At 38.3% G+C, this 25,811-nt stretch overlaps 1 protein-coding gene across 8 annotated transcripts in view; it reads right to left on the bottom strand.

Annotated features, from left to right (window-relative positions):
- CDC42SE2 (CDC42 small effector 2) overlaps positions 1–25,811 on the bottom strand; it is an 83,706-nt gene that overhangs the window by 15,712 nt on the left and 42,183 nt on the right. For all 8 annotated transcript variants that reach the window (XM_050986756.1, XM_050986757.1, XM_050986755.1 and 5 more), the window contains one exon: positions 17,950–18,262. In XM_050986756.1, the coding sequence (XP_050842713.1) occupies positions 17,950–18,003 (54 nt within the window). In that variant the 5' untranslated portion in view covers positions 18,004–18,262. The remainder of the gene's footprint in view (positions 1–17,949; positions 18,263–25,811) is intronic.

Raw genomic sequence — 25,811 nt, 5'->3', positions numbered from 1 at the left:
GTTTAGAGACTCCTGACTGATTAAGGATCCTGCGAACTGTGGCTTCATCACAACAGAAGCAGGAGGAAACTGGCACAGGCTTCCATGCTAGCTCTTAAGCAACAGAGGTAAGTAGCAGGTCTCCAGGACACTCAGCTTTCATTAAGTTTTCAGAAGTTCATAATGCCTCATGATTTCTCTTGCTAAAGGAGTTAGAAAATTGTGACCAGGTACTGAAGAGAGGTAAGTTTTTTAATAACATGAGCTGTTACAACTAGCATCTAATAAGCTGATTATCAAGTGTACACTGGATTTAGCTTTTACAGCAAAACCACTTGGCATGTACTTTGACTAACTCAAGTGGAAAAAAAAGAATGATGAAATCTGATTGTCTGAGCTCAGCAAACAACTCAGCAAAACACCTAGCAGTTCCATTTATGTATAAAAATGTTAAAGGCAAAATAAAATAATGTGACATGTCAGCAAAGATGACATCACCAAATCTTTGCAAAATCAAATTGATTATAAGTTTCAACTTCTCATCAAATTAATCAATTTCATAACTTTATACATCAAACTGGACCACATATTGTCTCAAACAGCTCTTTTTTTTTTAGCAAATTCACTACCTTCTTGCATCTTTTGAAGTATAAGCTTTTTGGTTTGTTTACACAATATTCCATTATATTATGATGATGTTAGTCATCATATGACAAAACTGGCAATTGTAGCCTATGTTTTCTAAATAAACAGGAAAAAATTGCCAGATGAGGTCAAATGACTCTGAAAGACAATAGGTCTTTTAAGAAATGTGTTTAGCTCACACATCAAAGGGAACTTGTTTCATTCCAATTGCTTGAACCACCTTTAAGTAACACAGTAAATCCGAATCTATTCCTTGGCACTAGGAATAGCACTGTCCTTTTCAAAACACACATTAGTAAGATTTTAAGTTGACATTTCCAACTTTCAGCTGGGCTGTCATTTTTTCCACAAATTTACTCATCCTTCTAATAATTTTATTTTAATTACTTGGGTGGTTTAATGTTTCTTTAACATAATTATTAAAAAGGTATTAAAAAACCCCAGTAATCTGAAAGAATCACACTGATTTTATTACTACAGTAACTATACTGCTTTAATGTCTTTAGACTGTGAAGTCTGACTGCAGATTAACAGGAAATCAATTAAAGGACAGTAGAGCATGATGAAAGCAACAAATCCTAGACTCAGAGAACAGGTTGGATTGGAAGAGACCTTCAAGACCATCCTCTGATGCCCAAGTTCCAACCACCCTCCCAACACCTTCCACCAGAACACACTGCTCCAAGTCCCTGACAGGGATGTGACACAGTAACATCCCTATGCAATTTGTTCCAGTACCTTATAACCCTCACAGTAATTTCTTCCTCATATCCAATCTAATTCTACCTTCTTTCATTTAAAAGCCATTCCCTCTTGTTGTACCACTAGCTGCACTTGCAAAAAGTCCCTTTCCAGCCTTTGCAGGCACCCTTGTCTGTGATACCAGCTTTAGCTTCTCAGCAAAAATCAGAACTTAACCATATTAACTCTACCCTTACAGCTGAGTAACTTCCAAAAGTTTAGCTGTTGCTTGGATTAAGTGCACATGATCAGCCTGCACAGATGAAAATAAAGTTAATCACTGAAACTCCAGAGTCAATCCAGATCTATGACAGGGATAAGGGGCAAAAACTGCTGTGCAGAACACAGGGAGAGAGACTGAAATATTGGTTTTGTTCATCTGTAAGAAATGAGACATCTCCTTGTGTTAATGGTCTGCCATTACCTATGTAGGAGGGAACAGAAGACAGACAGCCTTAAAGGTGACCAGTGGCAGTTTGAGAAGTCACAGCCCCAAGTTACAACATAGAAAACACTAATTAAACATATAAATACAATGAACAGTTATGTAGGTGGTCAAACACTGGACCAAAAATTTGCATGTCCATCCTTTGAAATCCCCAGAACACAACTGGTCCTGATCCTGCAAAAGTCAAGTCTAGCTGGTTCTGCTGTGAGCAGCTGCATTGCACCAGATGGCATTTAGAGGTGTCTTGTCATCTAGACTACTTTACAAGCCTCCAGCTTCAGATGGTGATGAAGAGCAGGCTGCAACTGACTTTCCTGTATATTCTCCCCTGTAAAGAAAAATTATAGTAACATAAAACAGAGGTTAAATGACAAGGACTCACCACACCACAAGCTTTCTGGAAACTTCTAAGAGCTTTTTATAAAAATCAATTCCCAAAGTCTTGATAAGAGCATGCCATGAACTCGATCAGGTTGAGCTTTCTTTCCATTTGCTTACTGACCTTTCCCAACAAGAACATAGGAAATACTTGAAAGTTCATCTGGCATGATGAGAACTGTAGTTCCTGGAGGACATAGCCAGGATTACAACATGTAGCCCCTCCTGCTCAGTCAACTGAACGTCTCCTTACCCCTCAGATAGAACACTAACAAAACTTTGGGTGTGCTTAAGAACACTGAGCACTGAACAGTTTTGTTAAGAAATTATGTCCCATGCTGTAGTAAGACTTCCTAGAGCTAACTGACTAATCTAAAGAGGTTTGTTAGGTCTTATGTGTGAATGTGTCTGAAAACACATTGACATTCTTGCTCTTGTGAGGACTTCTGCAAAGTTCCCAAATTTGACTGTCAGTCTGTTAATCTAGCTCATTTTAGGCAAATCATTTTGTAAAAAACGCATTTGCAGCTTGATGGAAGCATGTATGTTGCATAAGGTACATTACATCCTTCTCTACTCTTTGTACACTCTGCATCTTCTACAACACAATGACATGCACATACTAGATTTCACTGCATAAAACTAGAAAAACGAAAAAGAAACTGAAATACTACCTCCAAATGGGTGATAGCCACTGTCAGACACAGGGTCTTCACACTCACCACACAAAACTAATCCCTTAGAAAGCTGAACACTTTCTCTGGACCAGCTAAAGCATCCCCTGCATTGAAGGTAAATACCCCTAAAGGCACTGCCATATGTTCTCACAAACTCCACATTGTGATTCACCTTTAACTATGACAATAAATCAGAGCCCACATGGTATTTTCTTTATGAAACTCATTGTAATTCCCTTACTGGGAAACAAAAGATTTTTAAGAGTTATGGCACTCTTTATTTTTTAGCAGTAGGATTAATGAGTGGAAGATCTAGTACTTTTGCTACAGGCAAAGAAAAAGCCACAATATTTAATACCAATATCCTCAGGAATCAACAAAAACACAGATAGTGACTTCATAAGTTTTTAAACACCTCTGTGAGTATCATCTTAGAAACTTGGCATTAGTTTGCCTGGATAGTAGCAGCTTCTTGTTGGTACACATACCTGCATGCATATCTATGCAACAAAATACCTGAATATTTTCATGGTTTTCTAATGACATAATGTACTACTTACTTCTTAGTGAAGTTCTACCAAAATGAACTTGCTCTAAAGGTAGATACTTTCTTTTTTTTTTGGTACAAATCCCTTTTTAAGGGAAGTAATCCCATCAAAACTTTCTGTGTTTCAGTCTGAGACACACTCCTAACAGCAAACCTTTCTGGAGATCCTCCCATGGTCACCTCCTTGCTAAGTTCTTTGTGACCTGAGTGACCTCAGCATTGTCCCCCCTGCTCCAAAGGGCTGTCTCTCCTGCTCCAAAGGCATACTGATCAGTTACAGCTTCAGCATGAGTGCTGTCACATAGCCTTGGATACCCTCATCTGCAGTAGGGGAGAAGAACTTGTAAGCATGGAATCACAAATTTCCTTCAGTGGCAATCCCATTTCTTGCTCTTGTGAGGACTTCTGCAAAGCTCCCAAATTTGACTGTCAGTCTGTTACTCTAGCTCATTTTAGGCCAATCATTTTGTAAAAAACGCATCCCAAAACACATTATTATGTGACAGTCTGTCTTTGCTCATGCTTGCGGCATCAAAGCAAAAAGGAGTTAGAACCTACACAAGGGAAGCAGAAACAGCCTCCCATGTTCCTCCCATATTATGAAAAACACTCACACATTTGAAAGGTGATCTCACTAGTAGGCGTAGAAATGGTGGCACTATACACAAAATTATTAAAATACAATACAACAAGCAGCCAAGACAATTTAGCAAGGGATGGCCCAGTAGGTATTTTAGAGATCTTTACACAAGAAACCTACACACAGCAAGGCTGGAAGCATCTCTGGAAGAGCAGTCTACCAGTAAGGCTTAAGGAATGTTCAAATCAGCAGCTGTGCTTAGATTCAGAATAGCTTTCTGCTCAGCTCTGGACATATTCAGAATAGTAACTAACACAAAAGCCTATGGCTGACGTGTGGCAAATATCCCCAAATGACACAAGGGAACTTGTTCAGGAACCAATTAGCAAGCTCCAACAGAAGCATGGCAGCAAAGGAGAAGAACTGTGTGCCACTGAAAATCTGTGTGTTCAAAAGACAGACAATAAAGACAAAAGGACATTGTGTAGGAAAACTAGTAAGCCTACATATTTTATTACAACAAGGAACATAAAAAGGAAGCCTATTCAAGAAGTGTCCTGCTTTCCTTGGCAAAACAAAGGAATCTCTACTGCCTTGTCCAGTGTCCCATCAAAAGGAAAACACCAGTTCAAACATGTACAGACTCTTTTGTGTAGTCTTGCTGAGGCATGCCACAATTCCACAGCTCTTGAGTGTAAACAATCACTACTACTTCAATTTCATCAAGTAAGGAAGAATCCCATATTCCTAACTTACTTGTCCCATTCTACTCCTCTAAATTCAGTGTTGTTGAAAAAATGTATTCAGGAGCAGCAGCAGAAAGAGCTTCTTACTGTTCCACTTGCTGCACTACAGAAATTTTGTTAAGTCAGTTACAATCACAAGTCATAATTTACTGCTACACTCACAAGGAGTATCAACAACATCATACCATCATTTCTAGAGGTAGTGTTGGCTGTTCACACTACTCTGGAGAACTTTCCTACTTACTAATCCATTTCTGCGGCAGCCTATCCTTCCTTATTTGCAGATTTTCTGCACCAAGTTATCCATGATAAATCTATTCCTGCAAAAGCAGATTTTCTATTATTGTCTAGGTCTCCTACTTGCATATGTTTTGATACCATTAAATACAATTTCTTCAGCCTAATACTGGCAATTCTGAAGATGAATTCACTGTAGAAATCCAGGAAATATATACTGGGGTTTCCTCAGTGTGTCAAGTTTAGCAATCTCACCACAGTAAAACCAAATATTGGAGCTTCTTATGACAGGAAGAACAGGAAAGCATTGACAGCTGCACAGGAAACTTTGGCATTGCAACACTGAGCACCATGGAGATATCTAAGATTCCTCCAGGTTCATGCATTATTGGCAACTTCAGGGCAACTGCTTTCCAGTTTTACAAGTGTAGTCAGCTTCTACCAAAACCAAGATACACCCAACATTACCTTTTGGCTATAGATTTGCAGCAACTGGCAGCTAAAGTCAGAATGAAGAGTAAAAAGAACAATAAACATACAGAGCAAAATCAGGTCTTCTGAAGAGCTGCTGGCTGGGAATTTTTAAACTGGCTGCATAATAAAAACTGTACATTATTTATAGTAAGTATTTTTCATTTTACTCTTCAGCAAAATGAACCATGTGATATCTAAAAAGACAGAACGTGACTCCATCTTCCTAACAACAAGAATGAGTACAGAATTGAATAGTAGTTTTTGGTAGGAAGACAGATATTATTCCTAAATTAAAGAAAAATGCCAACAACCATGATAAAATATTACCACCACTACTCTCTGTTTCATAATCAGAAACAGGACAGGTACCCTTTACTAACACCCAGGCTTTCAGTGGACTATGGTACCTATGTCAATTAAAAAAAAAAAAAAAAGCTTTGAACCACTGGCTTGGCAGCATGACAACTGTGAAATCTTGACCATTTTCAATTACTGCCCAAACCTTGCTCCACTATCTCACCAGGTTTCCCTGAACATCTGTCAATGTCCTTGAACAGAGGCTTTAGAGCAGCCACCTACAACTGCTGTTGTGTACAGACATGGACACATGCTTCTCAATTGTGGTATACAGTTTTAGACTACGGAGAGATGTATACTACATCAAAATAATTTAGGACAATAATTGACCCTGGTTTTCTCTAAAACATTATTACAGACAATTTTAAATGTAATTCCTTAAGCCTTGAAGTTCATTTTAATGCATATTGAAAATGCAAATACATTTTGAGTATAATTTTTTAATCTAGTATTTGTCAAAACTCAAGGGAAAAAACATTCTCCACTAAAAACACCACAGAGGTATTTTCGAGCTGCAAAGCTGGAAAAAAAAAAAAAATCAGGATTCAGTATTATCATGAGACTCTACATACCCTCTTAGGGATTACTACATAAATATATTGAGAAATTCAAACCTTTCAGCCCTTCCCAATTGTTTCCCAGCATGGTTTACTTTCAGACCACTCTTCTGGGTTCAGGAATTGTATAGTTACAGTTCATTTTTTATTCAAGAAACAAAACCACATAAAGTTGCATGTGGCTGTTTATCTGGGATAACAGTAAAAGCCCAAATCAAACCACAGTCTGAGTATCCTACAGAATTTCTTGTTGAGGCATTATAAAAATAAGTGACTGCTATGTTTGGGCATAAAAAATGCCCAAACATGTCAGTAATACTCACCCTTGCAATGCCTCCAGAGCCAACATTGCTAAGAACCTAAGCTGAATTCTATTCCTTCTTGGGCATGACCAAATTATTTACTGAATTCCAGTGAGCTGAAGCAGGAGATTGTTCACAGAAAGCTTACTGTACCAGTGTGGGAAAAAGATTCAGCTGGACTCTCTGAACACAGTGGGAACTTGCAGAGCTGGCAACTGGAAGTTCAAAAGTGATTCCTTGGTCAGAGTCAACGACTTGATGTACATTTTAGTTATCAACAAACAACTTTAGGGTAAAATAGGTTTTTGAGCTGTCTCAGGGCATCTTTCAAAGGGAAAAGTCTGCTGGCCATTTAGACTACAATTTAGTTACAAACACACCAATACCAAATAAAATCTCACTCCCTTTATAATTTTTTTTTCCTTTTCACTGGGGAATAATGTGAGCTGACTAGTGCTAGAACACTAAATTACGTAAATTGTTATGTAACGTAGGGTATTGTAGGGTACCTGGCCACTTTTGCTATCATAAAAATAGATCAGACTGGTGCAAACTCTTCTGTTTTCTCTTCCTAAACAAAGTGAACGTTATCTACACAGGTGTCTAGTTTAGAGGCACTGAGATACAGACAAATATATTACAAAACATGACTTTGGTGATATGAGACATGCTACTAGTACACAAGGAGAATAATTTCACTGACTCAGGGGATGATCAAGACACTCTCACATTTGTAAGGTGTTACAGCATTTGCTTTGCAGCTCTTATGTCAAGTGAATATTGGTCCTGTCAGAAACTCTTCTTGTTTAATAATCTGATTAGATATAAAAAAGCTGTTTACAATGAACATCTAGTAAAAAAAAAAAAAAAAAACAAACCAAAAAAAAACCCAAACCAACAAAAAAAACAAACCAAACCAAACCAGGTAATCCAGAATTAGCATCATCCATTTTAAAATCCAGCTAGAATAAATTTTTGCCTTAGCACCCAAGATGATCTGCCTTCAAAGAAAACCATTATGCTTATGCACATGCCCCATAGATACTATTAATAAGCTTCCAAGAGTATCTTTGCAGACAGCAGGATCCCAGGGAAGCACCAAGGAAAATACTCTGCATGTTGGGTTTTGTGGTAATTCAGCAGATTATCCCAAAACACACAAAAAAGAACCCAAAGCAAACAAAACAACCCCACCAACTAAGCAACAAGAAAACCCCAAAACCAGAAAAAAAACAAAAAAAACCACCACTACCACCAACAAAACCCCAGCCAAAAGCCTTCCAAAAACCAACAAAAAACCCCAACCAACCAAAACAGACCAAACAAAAATCAACTGAACAGCAAAATCCAACCCACAATACAACAAATATTTTCACAAATCAGAAAAAATGTCTTTGCTATGTAGAAGAACCTGGAAATCCCCACAGCGTTCAGCTCTTTGAACATTAAATCAGCTAACACACAACTATCTTCGTGCCTCAGTCAACTTTTTGTCAGGTTTTAATCTAGGTGTGTATGTATGAAAAGGTGTGAACTTCCTCTTCATTGTCTTCTCTGTGTAGGAACAATAATCTCCTTCACATAATGGAAATGTTGGCATCTTATTCCTGAGTTTAAAAGAGCAGCTGAATCTCAGTGATGTGAGATGCATGGCACATGTTTTGTTTCTTTAGGGGCAGGACCATGCAAAGAGGCTTCAACTGCATCATTTCCAGTTTTCCAGCAGTCACTTAAATCCATGCTTTCATTACAACCACATCTTTTAAACGTTTTAAAACACTTTTTAAAAGCAATAATTAAGTAGCTCACACACAAATCTTGTTTCTTTATTCCCTGAACTACGCAGATTGAAGCTTCTTTCCTTCCTCCCCTAAATTTTCCTTCCTTTGCATTTATTAACCCAGAAGTAATTTAATTTTCAACATTTAGTTCCGATGTTAAAAAGAGAAAACATGAATTTGATATTCTTCCAAGGAGAGTAAAAGGCCTGTGAGCTCTTCTGCCTGCCACTTGTGGATCAGCATGCCTGTTCTTGTATTGGCATTTTTCCATGCCCCACAAGTGCAGCAATGCCAAGCTGCTGCCACAAATGCAAGCAATCCAGTATGTTGCATATGTGCACATGTGTGTGTGTGTGTGCCTTTGTGTTTACCTATCCTAGCATATCTCTCTGGAATTGTGCCTGGCAGGATTTGTTCTTCCATTTTAACAGCAATTTGATATTTGACCACCATTCGAGACCCTAGGAACAAATGGGGTTTTAGCAACTGCAGTACAACAAGCTGTATTTAAAGTAATATTTGTTCCAAACAGAGTAAAATAGGACATGTCCTATACAGATTTTACTCTTTCAAGAAATATACTTGAAGTGGATTTTAGCTTGTAAGCCACCTACATTTAGAATATATATCATAAGAGTAGTTTTCTTCCATAAGTAATACACTCCTTTGATACAGAGCTCAAATTCCCAGTATATGAGCTTTCTTCAGGCAAGTTAATCCCTGAAAGCATCAGCTTTTCAGCTTGCAAAATAAAAAAAAAGCACCCCAAAAGAGAAGTTTTATGCAAATATACATAATGAGGTGAAGATTAATAACTATATTTTATGCAACTGTCTTTCTTAAAATTTTTTTCCCCCCTGTAAAGGGGAGGAAACGATCCTTTAAATTTTAGCTTTCATAGTTTTTAGATTCTGTGCTGCCTAGGTGTGTAGCTCTGAGCTTCATAATCAGTGTAAATAAGTTCTCTTCACAGAGTAGGTCGACAAAACAATCCTTTTCCAGTTTGAGACCAAGGACAACTGTTACAAGTTTCAGTCCCAAAAAGCACAGGAGTGGACTGAAGAGAGAAAACAAGAAGGATGGGACTGCCTAACTTGAAGGTGTAATTGGACAATTCACTCCAATTTTCAAATGGATCAAAACTTATACAAGTATGAGACCTTGAGACCAGCTGTCTATTTTGTGACCATTTTGGGTCCATCTCAGGTGTAGCCCTGGCTGGGCTCTTGTACTGCCCAAGGTGTGTCCATTAAGGCCTTTTAATAAATACCTACTTTATTCCTTTAGCTCAGTCTAGTCTGTGTTCCAGGTCAGCCTCCCAAGACATCAGTTCCACCTCTAAAATTCTATCATCCTGCTGTAATCTCCAATTAACATCTATTCATAAATCCTGTTGGAAGTATTTTCTTCCATTTTATTCAAATTTGATTAATTTTTCACTATGTCATCCTGTACATCCCAGTTTCTCTGTTCTTCCCTAATTTAAGGTCACAGACTTTGAAGCCACCGCTGGACCACCATGCAGCTCTCCAAATAACGTGTCTGACATTTTGCAGCTGTAAAACAAGAATTGCAATGTTGAACCTTCAAATGAGTCAAGCATGAAATGCAAGAAAACAGAACTTGGCATCAGAGACAGAACTGGAGGGTTTCAGTGAAGGCAAGACTTGAACCTACTTGGAGCTGTCTGAGGCCAGAATAAAAGAATCTAAATTTCCATAGCATTTACCTACACCCAGCAGTCATGACACACTCCCCATGGGAAATGTTTTTGCTTTTTAAGCAAGTACAATACTTTCCAAGGTCAGAGTTTCTTTTAACAAACTTGAAGTACAAAGCTTTGTGTTACACCACATCCCACTCAGAGAGGTGGATGTAAATCAGAGGGCATGCAGACACTGATAAGCAACAAGCAGTAACTATTTCCTCCTGTGCACTGTGATGAGATGTATGTCTGGTCCAGAGATGGAAAACTCCAGCTGGCTGAATAGTAGAGCATGAAATGCCACCCTATGGCAGCAAAGAAAGGCTGGTCCAGGCAAACTTAAAAAGAAAAAACACAATTTGGGCTCAATTAAATTTCTCATTCTCTGGAGATAAGGCAGCCACATACCAACTTGAAACCATCCTGAGCAGATGAGAAACATATAAATTGCAATGTGCTAAATACAAGGCAAAATTAAAACTGTCTGATTTGAGAGCATCCCAGTACCAAAACTAATGAACTGTGAGTAGGTAGTCCTTTATGATACACTATCAAGCAAAACATCGAGGGTGGTTATGTTCATGCTGAAAAAGTTATACCACAAGCCAGAGAAAAGAAATTAAGACCGTGTCCATGCTAAAGACAACATATTTTCTAAGTCTGAGAGAGCTGAATCTACAACTGCAATAAGAAAGATAACGTAGTTTAAACTATTTAAAAAAATTCCAAGCGAGCATCATCCCTTTTAATGTCAAGTCACCTTCAGAGCACAACATATTAACAAATCACTCACTGTTACACATTCATTTGAGAGAGTAAACACAAAGAGAGATGGTATCTTTCCTTGGCTACAGCAAACTACAGCTCTCTTGAGGACACATCCAAGTAACTAAAAAAACTCTCCAAAATTATTTGACAAACAGAAAGTACCCAATGAGTTCAGAGAGTCATAACTTCCCTGAATCTGCATCTAAGTGCAGTTGACAGCTTCAGCTTTTCTGCCCTGCCTCTACTCTTCTATTCTCCTCACTCTGGAGAATATCCTCCTCACCCAGAATTACAGCTGTCAGCATTTTAGTGATCAGCTAAGTCACTCTGAAAACAAAGGCAAGAAAATAACTACAAGTGATTACCTATGAAAGTCTCTGGATACCTTATAAATGCAGGATCTTTGAAAACAGTAAAGAATAGCATTATTGGGTGTAAATGGGAATTTCGGTATCATGCATATCTCCTGTGGAAGTAAGTGTCGTGACAGGAACTGCAGAACCAGAGGTTTGAGGAACAGTCTGAAAAAGGAAAACTTTCAGCATTGTGAAATGCCAATGCTGGAAATTGAAAATGCAAGTGCAGGCAAAGATCTTTAAAACCACAATTTAAAAATACATATTTTTTGAGTTGCATATTGGTCTTAAGAATTATCACCAAGAGATCCATTCCAGATCCATTCCAGAAAAGTTACAATAAAAACACAGTAAGATATCAGCAGAGGAAGCCTCTAATCCCAATACCCCCTTTCATATCAAAGCAGTCAAAGCCAAAAGGCTGAACACATAGCTTCAGGGCAGCCACTGACTTCTCTATTCACTAACACAAAGCATAACTCCAAATAGTGTCATTGAAAGTGCACATCTCTCAGGCTATGTCCAGATTACCCCTGCCTCTAGATGTTGGCAAGTAGAAATGCCCCTAAATCTTCGTGCTCCCCATCTCCCCTGCTCTGATGTGAAAGGCAGAATGGGATAAAACCACTGAACCGACAAACATTAGAACTAAGGCACACCAAAAACACCAGGGCTTTATAGCTTCAAGCTCCATTAGAAAAATTACAGAAAAATCATTAAAAAATTGCATTGGAAATGCTTCAGCACAGTCTCCAAGTGTGTTTGCAAAACCATCAACTTTTGCTGGGCAGCATCAACTAGTTCTTGTGGAAGCTCCTTTTGTCAGTGACTCATACCCAGGTTTTGCTCTTGAAAATGCCTTCTCACTGAAAAATTTGGAGATTTAAGAGAAAAAAGAAACAAGCAATTCAAGGGCTCTAGCATTGGTGTCCAGATCAACAAATAGCACAGTCGACTTCCTGCCCATGTTTAAGTGGAAAGCCTGAGCTCTGTGGAGCCTGCAGATATTAAAAGCGAATTACATCCTTCTTCAAGTATGTTGATAATGGCAAGACACATTATCATCAACAGAAAGCTAGCATAATTCTTGTTTCCAAACTCCTTCAAAGAGCTATTTTCCATGTCATCAACTAGTATCATATTAAGTAAATAGCAACAATGCAGCTAATGAAGGGCGAAAAATTTCACAGCCATAATAAAAGAACATAAAATATTCTGTTAATTTTGATTCAGATATTTATACGTAAACACAAAACACTTCCTTTGTTTTCTTTGTAAACACTTTAATACTTAAACATGTCCAAGAATATTTTAAGATGTGTGGTGGCTAATTTAAAGGTAAAAGAAAAATCTAGAGCAGCTCTATCACGCTTAAAGCCATACAAGCAGATCAGGTTTTAAAAATAAAAGCCAAGTATTTTGCTGTTTTTTTGATTCTGCCCCCTCTGATAAGCTGTTCCCTCAAGCTACTTCTAACAACAGCACTGAATGGGAAAAAGAAAGAATTTCAAGCCTCTAAACTGGCAGCTCAAAATGTAACTCAGTAGGGTAACTGAAATCTGAGGGCTCTCTAAGGTTGTCATATTTTACATAAGTCTTTCCTAGGATTATTGAATGCAGCAGAATGATTGAATTTAATGAAAAAGAAAGCCCGAGTTTTAGGCATTTTAAGCCAGAAGCTGCACTTGCACAGAGCACTTGTGGCAAGCACAGAGCCTGAACCAGTACTTCAAGAGGCAAGGTGGAATGTGTGCCTGCTGGGGGGGTGATCTATTCTGCAGCTTTAAGGCACACGAATGTGCCTCATGAATGTTTAATTATTCTTTTTAAGAGTTGCATAAATTGCAGTGTTAGATGTATCCTTAGCTGTATCTATGCCTCCTTTTCCAGAAAGGACGCTAGGGCTGACAACATCCATCCATGGATAATTTCCTTGGGTAACCAGGGTTAGGATAATTTATGTCTTTATGTCTGAAGCATCTAGCATTCAGTTACACAGCAGTATGTGCAGGATTTTTCCCGCCTCTCTTTTAAGACTGGCCTCTCCACTCTAAATACCTACCTGTTGATCCTCTTTCATACATCAAAACAGACACTAAACAAACTTCACTTTCCAAACCACTTTAAACATTTATGGCATGCAACAAAACTCTAAAAGCCCCTTGACAAAACACAAAATGAAAACCATCTAAACAAGAGACAGGCAACAAAACATCAACAAATTAACTAGGGAAGGAAGCCTGGAGCCAGAAGTAATAGAGCATAGTTTACTCTTTTGTAGCAGAGCAATAATTTTACTGCAAGGTCAAAGCAAACTGAAAAGCTCAGCTGTACTGAGCTTTAGCCCAAATCAGGTGGGAGTGGATCAGATCAAGACCAAAGGCTTCTCAGACCAAAAATTAACCTTGCAAGCTAAAAACAGACAGACCAGGAAGAAAGCAGTATAGGAAAATAACAGATTCCTGGTGTAGGCGACAAGCTTAGCCAAAGGAAGAAACCACAGACACTTCCTCTAAAAACCTGCAAGATATCTAAGCTTCTGTTATCAAGCAATGCATCTGGTAGTGGGAATTTGGCAGAGTTTAGTGAAACATAGCAGTGGATAAGATGATAGCACAGAGGAAGCATATGAAAAATGATTGATCTTGTACTAGGAAACAAAATCAGCTTACAGAAACTATAAAGGATATCAGTGAGAGGTGCAAGAAAATCTACAATCACAGAAAGTGCTACTTTCCCCGAAACAAAGGTCAGATCATAAGAAACAGAATTCAGGCTACTTAAACCACCAAGAAAATATGGACATAGTTATTAATAGATTAGTATCTCCTCCTTGGTATCATGAAAACAGATATGAAAGCAACTAGTATTCTGAAGTCTTCATTGAGGTTAAATATATATGAATCAAAAAAAACCCCAAAACTTAGAGGGTGATACAAGAACACTCTCCCTTGGCTTTTGTTTGTATTCTATTGTGGTAAGAACCTCAGGCTATTAAGAAGCCACCACAAGGAACATGCCTTCTTCAGCTGCATCCCTAATTAGTTTTGCTGCTTTGAATACCTGCTTTCTTCATTTTATCACTCTATTTCAGAGATGCTTAGAGCTTCCAGCATGTGCCTTCTGTCATCATGAGTACTGGTTTTCAGATATACCAAGTGAAATATTTAGCAACCAAAGTACCATTTAGGAGAGAGAGTGTAACACTGCTTTCCAAGACAGGTGTTTTATTTCACAGCTGCATGGTGCAAACAGTTAGCACTGACAAAAGACTAAAAGCTGTGCCAAGATACATTTCACTAAAAGATGATGGTAATACTTGAACACTGTCTTTGATTTAAGGAACTGCAAAAAACACGAGTGTACAACTGCAGCATTGCTACTGTTCTGCTCTGGGGTATGCTAGTAGAGAAGTAATGGCAACGAAATTCACACAGTAATAATGTGTTCTTACCGTCCTTCCATAAAAATGACTGAAAGGACTCATGCTTGTGCAGTTCTCACGTTAAGTGCACTGTAGCTGAAAAGAATACAGATGCTGTATTTGACCATTTCACATGTAGTATGCTAGAATTTGCCAGCAAAATTCTGAAAGCAGGGACAATTCTGGCATCCTGGATTTCAAGAGATAATAAAACTCCTTAGCTCGATGGGTGCTAAAAATACCACAGAAACATGCAACTATTAAGACTTTCTTTTTATTTCCCCCTCTAGCAAGGAGGGTTAACATTTATGTCACATGACATTAAAGGTGCCTCAGACATCAGTATCTGCCAAAGATACAGAGAAAAAGAAAATCATTTCAGAACATGGTCCCTGGCAGAAGGAGGGGATGTAGGAGACCCAGGGGAGAATGGAAGCAGGTTACTACTGCTTGCAGTGACAGGCAAGTTCCCTCCCAGGCTACATCCCCTTCCCAAGTGCCCTTACACAGCAGGCATGAGGGCCTGGAACAATGGACAGACAACTGATGATGTGGGCAAGGTTTTCCTTCTGTGCTGATCCTCCTTTCTCTGCTGAAAGGATGACAGACCCAAGGGAACATATGAAATGTGTCAGGGGAAGTGTGGGCTGGATATAGGAAAAGATTCTTCACCAGAGGGTGGACTGGCTCTGGAACAGGCTCCCCAGGGAAGTGGTTACAGCACCAACCCTGACAGAGCTAAAAAAGCATTTGGACTCTGTTCTCCTGAGAACACAGAGTGTATTTTGGAGCTGTCCTGCACGGGGCCAGGAGTTGTGCTCCATGATTGTTCTGGGTCACTTCTGACTCAGGATATTCCATACTAAATGTAAGTTTAAAAATAGAAGGAACATTTTAAACATTGATCGAAACAATTAGCAAATTAACTTCCTGCTTTCAAGGTCTATTTTGAGAGGCTGGTGGCTGTTGGTGCTGCTACAAGACCACATCAGTCCTACCCAAGAAGAAGGCCACTCAACATGTAATGGCTGAACATGAAGAGGCTGGGACACTTAGGCAGGCCATAAAAGTGGTTGAGATGCAGGAATTAAAATGAAAGAAGGCACCTGAAAGGAATAAGACTGGGCAGATGAGGCATTTTTCGGCATTTTTCCTTAGAAATTGAACTCAACTGACAAGCTGAATCCACAGCATGGGACAGACAACTTTTATCCAAGTCTGCATGTTTCACTTAGCTTATGATAGATGGGGAAATATTTAACAGTATTTTGGAGCTTAAAAACGAGCATGTTTTCCAGCAAGCCTCTCAAACATGCAAGCACACAACATCTGCAGAGACAGGGAAAACTGCTTGCTTACACTTGTCTCATTTATCAGACTCATTTGCCTCAGAGTACCAGCACATGCTTTGCTATTTGTCAGAAATGGAAAACATTCCTGTACTTACTCAGAGGTATAAGTGTCTGATTAACCACTCCACTTAGTGCAACCGAGCATGGCAGAACAAGTGCTGCACAATACAACACAGCAAAATGAGATGAGTAACTGCAGGGAAAGGACAACTATGCGCCTTTCATCAAGCATGCCAAGAATCTCTTTTTTGTTTTTTTTTGAGACATATCCTCAAGAATTTTGGCACTTTGTAACAAGCAAGTCTCCTACAACACTTGAAAGACATATTTCAGAAACTAGGTTAGTGCTCAACACGACACTATTAGGATCTTAAACACAAGGATGGTTTTAATTATCAAGCCAATGCACATAGTGGGTTGCTTCCCTTTCCTCCACTTTCCATGTACTTTCCATCTCCACCTGCTTTATGAGTCATTACTCACAGACCACTGTAGTAACATATGTGGATTTCTTGGGCAGTCACTTAAACAGATCACAGAACTCAGGTCAAGATTTTGTAAGGACTGAGCCTCGGGGTTCTCAAAAACAAACAAAATATGCCATTCTGCTATCTAAAATACTTGGAACTGTCACATCTTATTCAAACATAAGTTAAAAAACAGAGACAAATAACTTTGGCTCCATTTGAGTACAGCTAGCAGTTTAAAAGATTGCATGGCATTCAAGCAAGAGAGGAGGATCACAGCTTCCCATGCTGGTATCTCAGAGTTCATCTTCCACAATTCTGCTCAACTAAGTCTGAAATAAAATTGCATTCATCAGTTAAAAATGTTAATGGTCACACTTTAATACTTGCACACCATCAGTCTGGCATTCAGGCTTTGTGCAAGGACAATGCCTAAGGTGAGGTGCTTTTTTAAAATCCTTTAGTTTCCCTAAAGCCAAATACTAGCAGCTGAGCATATTAATGTCAGGTTTCTTTATTCACTCTGGGTTTCTCTTGGTTACTCTAATACTACCAGTAGTAAATGTTTTTTTTTTTTTTAAACATGTCTGTTAAACTACTGTATGACCACTGTAATTTCTATATATTCACTTAGCTTGATCTGGATGTCATGTCATAAAATTATGTTTCTCACAGTCCTAACTATATTCCAGGTTAATTCCACCTTCATACAGGCAGAATTTCTGCCAACAGCACTGGACTCAGAAACTCTAAAGGTACTTAAAAATATATGAAAACAAAGAATATTTCTGTATTTTCTGTTTTCCTAACATATGCTTTGAATTTTTATTTTATCTAACCATTTGCTATTTACTTTTTCACAGGATGGCCATTTTATATGCAATTTTTTAAAAAGTATTTATAATATGAATGCATCCCTTCACTCTTCAAAGACTTAATCTAAAAACTAACTAATAGTTAAAGGTGAAATCCTTTTTAAATTAAGGTGGTGGAAGACTGGATTTCCCTTTGGACTTTTTAATGTAATCATTTTCTTCTACCATCATTGTCTAGACACACCCAAAGGCAGGCCTTAACTCATATAGAAGTGAGGACATCTACACATCTCCACTAAAAAGTTATTTACTCTAGGAAGACAGTTTACATCCTCATCACCCTTTTCCCTTCCCCTACTTTTCAATTCCAACAAATATAGGCTCTTTCCAAAGACTTTGGACAGATTTGGTCTCAAGGACAGGAAAGTAACAGCAGTTTAAAACAGACTTTTTTGATACCCATCAAGGCAAGTTATCAGTTAATTGTTTAATTCTCACCAAGGCTGGCCAAGCACCCCTAATTAAAAAAAAAAAAGTAACAAAAGAAAACTAAAAAACATGAACAATTTAGTCAATTATATAAAAAAAAAGCAGTGCCAATATTCATACTTACAGGCTGAGGCTGTTCTGCAATACAGCAGTTGAAACACAACCAAAACTCACTCATTGTTTACAGTCTGAAGTGGGAACACGGATGAAAAGCAGGACTCAACCTTTGTAAGTCTGCCTGTTCTTTGAACAGGTTTATTTTTAATGGCTCCAATGTGAAAATCTTCTTTTCTGATGAGCTCTTCTCCAAAGACAAGTCAGTCCCAGGACAAAGAACTCGAAGGCAAAAAGTTATTTTAGAGTCTTCTTCCAGAAGGTTGATCCCAGCACCAGAGAAATATTACGAATGCTTCTTTGGTCCCTAGCGTTACGTGAACCTGAAAACACAAGTACATGAATCAAAAAGAGAGAATACAAAGAATTTCAAGCTCCAAGCCAGCCACCCCAATCACTAATTTCTTGGTAATACCCTGAATCACAGATTGAAAGACATCAGCAAACAAGTCAGGTGCTTTTTTTTCTACAGTGACTACCAAAAATGGCATACAACATAAATCCATATGAGACTTACATTCCAGCTTTAGTTAAACAAAGTGATATCAAGAACTGGTGTCCAATCTTTTGGCAGTCATCTCTGTTTGTTTCTAACTTTCAAATGTCATTTCAGAAAGTGGAAACTGCCCATACAACCCTTTATCTCAGTGAATCATGCCTGTTAACACATCCTACTTCTGAATGCATACATACTTCTCACCATACACTCTCAGTGTGAGATTTAAATGGTATTTAACCCCAGCCCTGTTACACAGTTGTCAGTCAAAGGTATGTTCTATGAAGTGTCAAGGAAACAAATACATTTCTGTATGCAGAATATTTGCAAAATGGCTGGACCTGGTCAACACAATGTGTTTTCTTTCCTTCCACCCTCTTCTACCCTATGCCTCATTTACAGCTGACTTCAAAACATTAGTTGTAGACCTTGAAATTCTTTCCTTAAATCTCTAAAACTCCTCAAGTGGAACAAATGAGGCTCCAGATTCCAACCATTCCTTTCCTCAAATAATGTTTGTTGGTAAACCTCCATGCTGGTTTCTTTCAGTAGGAGTGCAATAAAAATTCCTGTGAGACTTCACTTATCTTGCCACATATCATAAACTTTACTTGCAGAGATAGCGAGATAATGAATATTCAGAAGTTTTTACAGGCATTCTCCTTAATAATTCTTTATACACCTGCATCTTCACTCACACAGATGTTTGCACCAGCATGCAATTTCTATTTCTACGCAATTCCTCTCAGCATGAAGTGTTTTGGAGGCTCCATGCAACGCATGAAACCACACACACGTCAGTACACACATTCTGTGGCACAGCAGCTCCACTTTGCTACCACCTTCATTAGTTCTCTACGTGCCAAGCACATGAGCAAAGCTGTGTCCCTCATTTATTACACGCTTGTCAAGTCACTGCACTGCGTGGCCACGACTAACCACGTACTTTCCACAACTACTGCCTACAACATGCACAAAAAGAATACAGCAGAACCTTTTCCATACCATCTCCAAAGCTTTTGGGAAGTTCTCACATTTCCTGGTTTTTAAGACACTATCTGAAGCTCTTTGAGAAAAAAATGCCTGCTGCAGTAACAACATTTAAATAGCAAGACTCCACCTAAAGTACTCTCGCCTCCTAGCTTTGAAAAATCAACTGATACCAAAATTAGGTTTATCTGCTTGTTTCTTACATTCCTTGCTTAAATTTCAGAACAGGAAGGGGGGGGAGGGGATATGCTTTGCTAGGTTGTCCTATTGCTAACACCATATAAAACAAAGCAGCTTTATTAAATAGGATACCTTGAGGGCAAGAAGGAAACATAAACAAGCAAACAATCCCCACTCTGACAAAAATACTTCTAACACAATCTTTTGGTTGTCAGGCACTTAAAAATAAGGTCTTAGAAGAGTGCTAGCATGACATATTTTCACTATTTAAAGGATGCTTTTCCTGCTTTAAAGATCACCATCTAAATCCCATGAACGAATCACGAAATTGCAGTAAAACTTGGGTTTCAGCAACCAGTAGTGTGAAACCCAAGAATGAAAACAGAAGTCTCTACGGAAGTTCTCACTCCATACTTAGGTGGCTTCAGACCCATTTTCTCAATTATTCTGGTGACTGAAAATTTCATTAACTTTAAATAGCAAGAAGAACACAGAAAACCTTGACAAAAAAATACTCGGCTGTTCTCTACAGGCTCAGAATTTGCATACCACAATTAATTTCTAAATTTGATTCAGTATGTTAGAAAATCAGAAGTAAAACACAGTTAACTCCTGTCAAGCACGTAATATTCTAGTCCCATGCCTGTACAGCTTATGACTCCTTAAGAGCTGGTCAATTTACTTCTAAGATAGGCACGAAGTTGTTCTGAAACACAGCAATGCCCTGCCAATGCTAGCAGATTATGAGGAACTGAGAAATCAAACACTCAAAGTTGGCATTTTGAAGTTTAATATACTGCAAGCTGCTTTTCTTGCTCTGCAAGTACCCCAATATTCTGATTTGTGACTCCTAAAATTATGATACTTGTTGCTTCCTTACAATCTCTTTCTAAGTCCAGAACTGACATATCAAGTTCTTATTCTCACGGAGGGTTAACTTTGATCTGTGTGTTACACCCAAGGACAGAAGACACACTCCGAAGGGCAGGGAGTTTTTTTGTTGATCTGTCTCTGTGTTTGCTCACTGATAGCTGGCACACTCCTCCAGCTCACTGCAGCCTCGGGCACTGTGCTGAGCTGAAGCCCTGGGAGCAAACCTGGAGGGCTTTGTGTGGGCACCTGTGAGCCTGGAAAGCTCTTCCTGGTTACAGATTACCCAAGGGTGCAGAAGTCTTGCTCTACACAGTCATTCTCTGCACACAGGACTTGTGACCTCCAGGAGAGTCAAAACTGATTCCCTGCCTTAGATCTAAAGCTTTTGGATGACAAAGCCAAGCTAAAGATTGTAAATAATAATCTCTGATAACATGTTTATTCTTAACAAGGCATTTTTAGTTCTAGAGCCTGCTACACTTGCCTTTAGTTTGGTGGTTCTGCAATCACTAACACTTTTTCAGTCTGTTGACTTTTAATTAAAACACACAGTTGACATATCAGTATGTCTGGAGAAAACTGACATTAACTGCACCTCTTAAAAGGAAACAAATGCTTAGCAGTCCTTTTCAGAGCTCTGGAATTTCATACATCTTCCCAGTCTGCTAAGCAAATTCTTTTTACAGAAATCAAGTTAAAATAAATATCAGGTATTAATCTGTTGCACCAATATGGAAAGAAAAAGCAATTAAGGTGAAAAAGGAGTATTGGTGCTGTGATATTAATGACAACAAAAACTTCTCTTAAAACTTCTCTTATAGTGTCAGGTGCTTGTTTAAAGACCAAGTTGAAACAGGAAAATTCTGCAGTTCTTTTCTAAATTATTGGTTATAAATAAATAAAGTGAAAAAAATATCGTAGTGGCCTACAGCTTCTAGTCAGGTAATTATGTAATATTAGCACACTAGCAATCTCATGGGAAATTGTTCCTGTAAAGCTTGAACTGCATCCCAAGCCTAGGTGCAATTAATGAGGCCTCAAAATATATGCAGTATTTCACATCTACTTCCCTCCTTTTTCACAGGATTAAGATTTGAATTACAGAATGGTCTGGGTTGAAATGGACTTCAGAGATCATCTTGTTCCAGCCTCCCTTCCATGGGAACACCTTCCACTAGCCCAGGTTTCTCAGGGCCCCATCCAGCGTGGCCTTGAACACTGTCAGGGATGGGGCATTCACAACCTCTCTGGGCAGCCTGTGCCAGTGTCTCACCACCCTCACAGGGCATCGTGTGCAGTACTGCTGCTTTTGTCAGAGCAGACTTGCCCGACGAAGAGCACAACAGAGGATGAACACACTTCACAGCAACAGCTCTGCCACCTTTAGTTTTGCTCTTTGCTCAGTTTATGGTGCTCAGAGTGGCAGAACACCACAGAGCTCACATTGAAAAGACAAGACAATTATTCTGTCTGAACCAGAAATTTACCATAGCAGTGAGTGGTGAAACACTGATTTGCTCTTCCCATGTAAACTTTCTGAACTCTGAATGCAACTTATTTTAGAGTGGATGATTCACATTACACAAATGCACAGGATTATCATGCTGGACAACTCTGTTGCATCTTAAGGGTTTTATGATATCAATTTCATAACATTTGCAGAAATTCTAACGAAAAAGAAATTAAGATTTTAAAAATAATACATTGTTTAAAATTTAAAGTGAAACATCAATGAGGTAATTTTCTTCACTCTAAAGGTTTCTTCCCTCTAAGGTTTATTCCACAGTGGCTGGCTGGTCTAATGCAAAAAACAAAACCACTGCTTATTGTTAAACACCAGTCACAAAGCCAGGAAGTGCAAGCACTGCATTAATGATTAATGGGCAAAACACATTTTATTGCAGGATCACCCATTTTTCTTACTAAAGCAGTATTAGCTTTTCGGTGAGAAATATACAGAGCAGGAAAGGAGGAAAGGTAAACTAAGACACCAGTTTTCCCTCTGAGCTTTTCACATTTATTGATATAGAAAAGGTTAGACAGAATTTAACTGATCGAAAAAGAAATATGCACTATGCTGTGGAGAGTCAGAATAAAACTACTTATTAAATACTCAGCTTGAGAACAACCTGGTCTTTTTAAAAAGGCATCTTTTTAGGGGTGAATTTCCTATATCCTTTGACTGTACACCGTTCACTGTGGCTTTACACAGGAAATGTGGTAACAACGCTCTTTGACAATCACTCGAAACAGATAAAACCACAGGAAGAGAAAAAAAAATTACAGGTGTTAGCATCTGAATTTAATTAGACTTGCTCCAAAGCTCAGAGTACTACTTAAGAAAAATGGGGGTAAAAGGGCTTAAAAAAAAAAAAAAAAAAAAAAAGGCAAATCATGTCATGCCATGCTATGTCCCAACACAACATGATGTGCCACAATAAGCACAGGGAGGCACAAAGTCATGACCAAGCCCACTACTAGTATTTTAGTCTCAAAAACTTCATAAGAAAAAAAAACTCTCAGTTGTTCTTACTATAGGAGATTAATCCCATGAAATACATGGGTATTTTGATTTGGTTTTTTATTCCCCAAATGCTTGGAAAAACTGTAATTTCTTCCAATCCTGCAAGCTGTAAGTAGAAAATTATCATTTCTGAATGTATTTCTAAGTCTTCTTTCACATTTTGCACTTTAAATTTCTATTTTGTAGCCACACTATTTCTCTTGATGATGACTAAATTAAGTCATGTGGCAACCAGAAATGAGGGGAGGAGAGGATTAAGGTGTGTCCAAACCAGGAGAGAAGGTGTGCTTGTGCACACTTACATACACTTACACCCGTAGCAACCAGAGGACACTCTCCAGCTCTCAAAGGAAGTGAGAGATGTTTTCATTTGCCAGCCTTATTTTTTGAAACAAACCATCTACAAGAAGCAAGAGGTTTTAAACAAAGACAACCGACAGAGAAAGTTGCTTCCATTTGTGAATTTTGTATCAAAAATTTTATCTCATCAGGGCACTGAGCTTACAGAAGCACTCTTCCTCCATTCCCCACTACAAGAACAGACACTTCTGGGCACTTTGACACTGATTTTAATGCAGCAATTATCTTCTGCGCTTTCAAACCCTGAGAAATTTGAGCTGCAAATAACTCTTGCCACACAAAAGACATCATTCACCATCAACACAGCCTGAATAAGGCTGAAATCCTTTTTTCATTTCCTCATAATCTTCCCATATTGATTCTTCCTTAGTGCCTCCCAAGTCCCTTAAGGTTTAGTTTCAATACATTTAACAATCTTCAAAGTCTGAGTTAGGCTTTCTTGTGCATTTTTAAACACTGAATGCATACGTCCTGACTCTGCAAAAAGGTTATTTTATTTTATACAGTTATATATATAGTTTTGTGATACAGTTATTTATAGTCTTGTGATACAGTTTTTCACATTATTATTAAAATGGTAAGGCTACAGGGCTTTATTTTGGGTTTACTGATCATTTGGACTAAGTTCTTATTTTTTGCCCCTATTAATACTGAAATGGCTTTCATCAGTATATTTTCTTAAGCAACTGAGAAATAATTTGTACTTCAAAGCAAGCTCAACACAAACTAACAGCTATAAACAATTACCAATATAAGAGTAATTTGCTTCTGAGTTTAAGGTTTGAAAGACTGTTGAAAACAGAGGAATAGTAGGAAGGTACTATTTACAACTTACTTAAAGGAGACAGATGGGGTGATTTTTTTAATTGTTGTGGTTGCTAATAGTACAGAATCTAGCTTTAGGAACAATCAAATCCTTCCCTGAACACCTCCAGTTTTCATGCTTTCAGTTTGTAGGAAGCCATCACAAGCTCCCCTGCAATAAATGTATCCACCTGGAATAATACATGGGAGGGCAGCAAAAGATACAGGAAGGAAACCACAGCAAGATTCTCAGGAGAAATACTAGGTTTTCCTTATCAGGCTGCTGATAGCATGCGAGGGAGCTGTAAAAAAGGAGACAGCAGGAAAGCACACAATTCTGTCAAGGAAAGTATAGCTCACCAAGTGTAACAGTAAACTCATTTGCAAGTGCCAGCTGTGACCTTAAAGCAGAAAGCCTTTAAATTTTTTTTTTTTTTTTTTTTTTTTTTTTTTTACATTCCCATCTGCAACTCCCTGAGTTTTATTCTGTAGCCCTTCACTTAAATTTAATTATTTCATGTGAGGGATACAGCCCTTGAAAGGTCCTTACTATTTTGGGCACAGAACCAACAAATGAGACAATACCAGCTAATCACATTAAAACTCTTCACATCCAGTTTTTTTCAAAGCCTCCTCCTGTCTTTAATTAATAACTACATTTGATAAATATGGGTTCAATGCATCTTTCTGAAACAGTCAATTCATAGCTCATACTATTCCCCACACCTACATGCCCACAGCAACCTACTTCTCTTGAAACCACAGCACTAATAGTTCTGCACCATGAAAATTTAGAAACACTAATAGAAAACTAATAATCCAAATTTTTTTATGAAATAACAGGAAGGCAGACCACAGACTTAACAAATATGTTCTGTCCTACCTAAGACATAGTCTAGGTATACTTTGCCCTACCTCAAAAAAAAGCCAGCTAAGAACAAGTGAGAAGGCTTTGGGAATTCACTCCTATGGTTTAGAAAACCTGATTTCATACTGACTTCCTATTTGCATGAAAAAAAAATAACAAACGATGTTAGACAAAGTTTTAAATGGTCAATAACATTTTCTTCTTAAGTTGCAAGTCCTGTAGAAGGAAAAACAATGCTTTTCTCAGCTAGCCTCCTTGCTACTTCTAACAGGTAATACCAGTAAGGGAGGGAAAAAAAAATGAACAAGGCAAAAGTAATGGTTCAAGGTAAACCATCAACAACTTACCACTTCTGTAAAGAATGGAAAAAAAGAAACCCCAAACAAACTAACATTCCTTAAGAATGCCCAGTTATTATTATTATTATTGGCCTGTTTAACAGTAATGATGGGGAATCCTCAACACTGGCATCCAGGGAGAGCATAATTTTAAAAACAGTGCAGCATTAGAGAGAATGGAACAGTCTGTGCTCACAACATACTACATGGCAGACCACAGAAGACACTGAAGGGACCCTCACCTGTTCTTAGTATGACAACAGATAAAAAGCATTACTCACAGCGTTAAAAATGTTCTTTTTTCCACAGGAAACTAACAAATCAAAGCAATACCCAAGGGAAGTTTGGGACAGAGGAAAGGAGTTAAGTGTGAACTAGAGAAGAAAGGCCATCAAAATTGCAAGAGTTCACAGAGGCAAACTCTTAACAGTACAGTAAG

The sequence above is a fragment of the Serinus canaria genome, chromosome Z, assembly GCF_022539315.1.
Source record: "Serinus canaria isolate serCan28SL12 chromosome Z, serCan2020, whole genome shotgun sequence".
NCBI classification, from domain to species: domain Eukaryota; kingdom Metazoa; phylum Chordata; class Aves; order Passeriformes; family Fringillidae; genus Serinus; species Serinus canaria.
The sequence above is the reverse complement of the archived record's forward strand: the minus strand, read 5'-3'. Positions and strand labels throughout refer to the sequence as shown.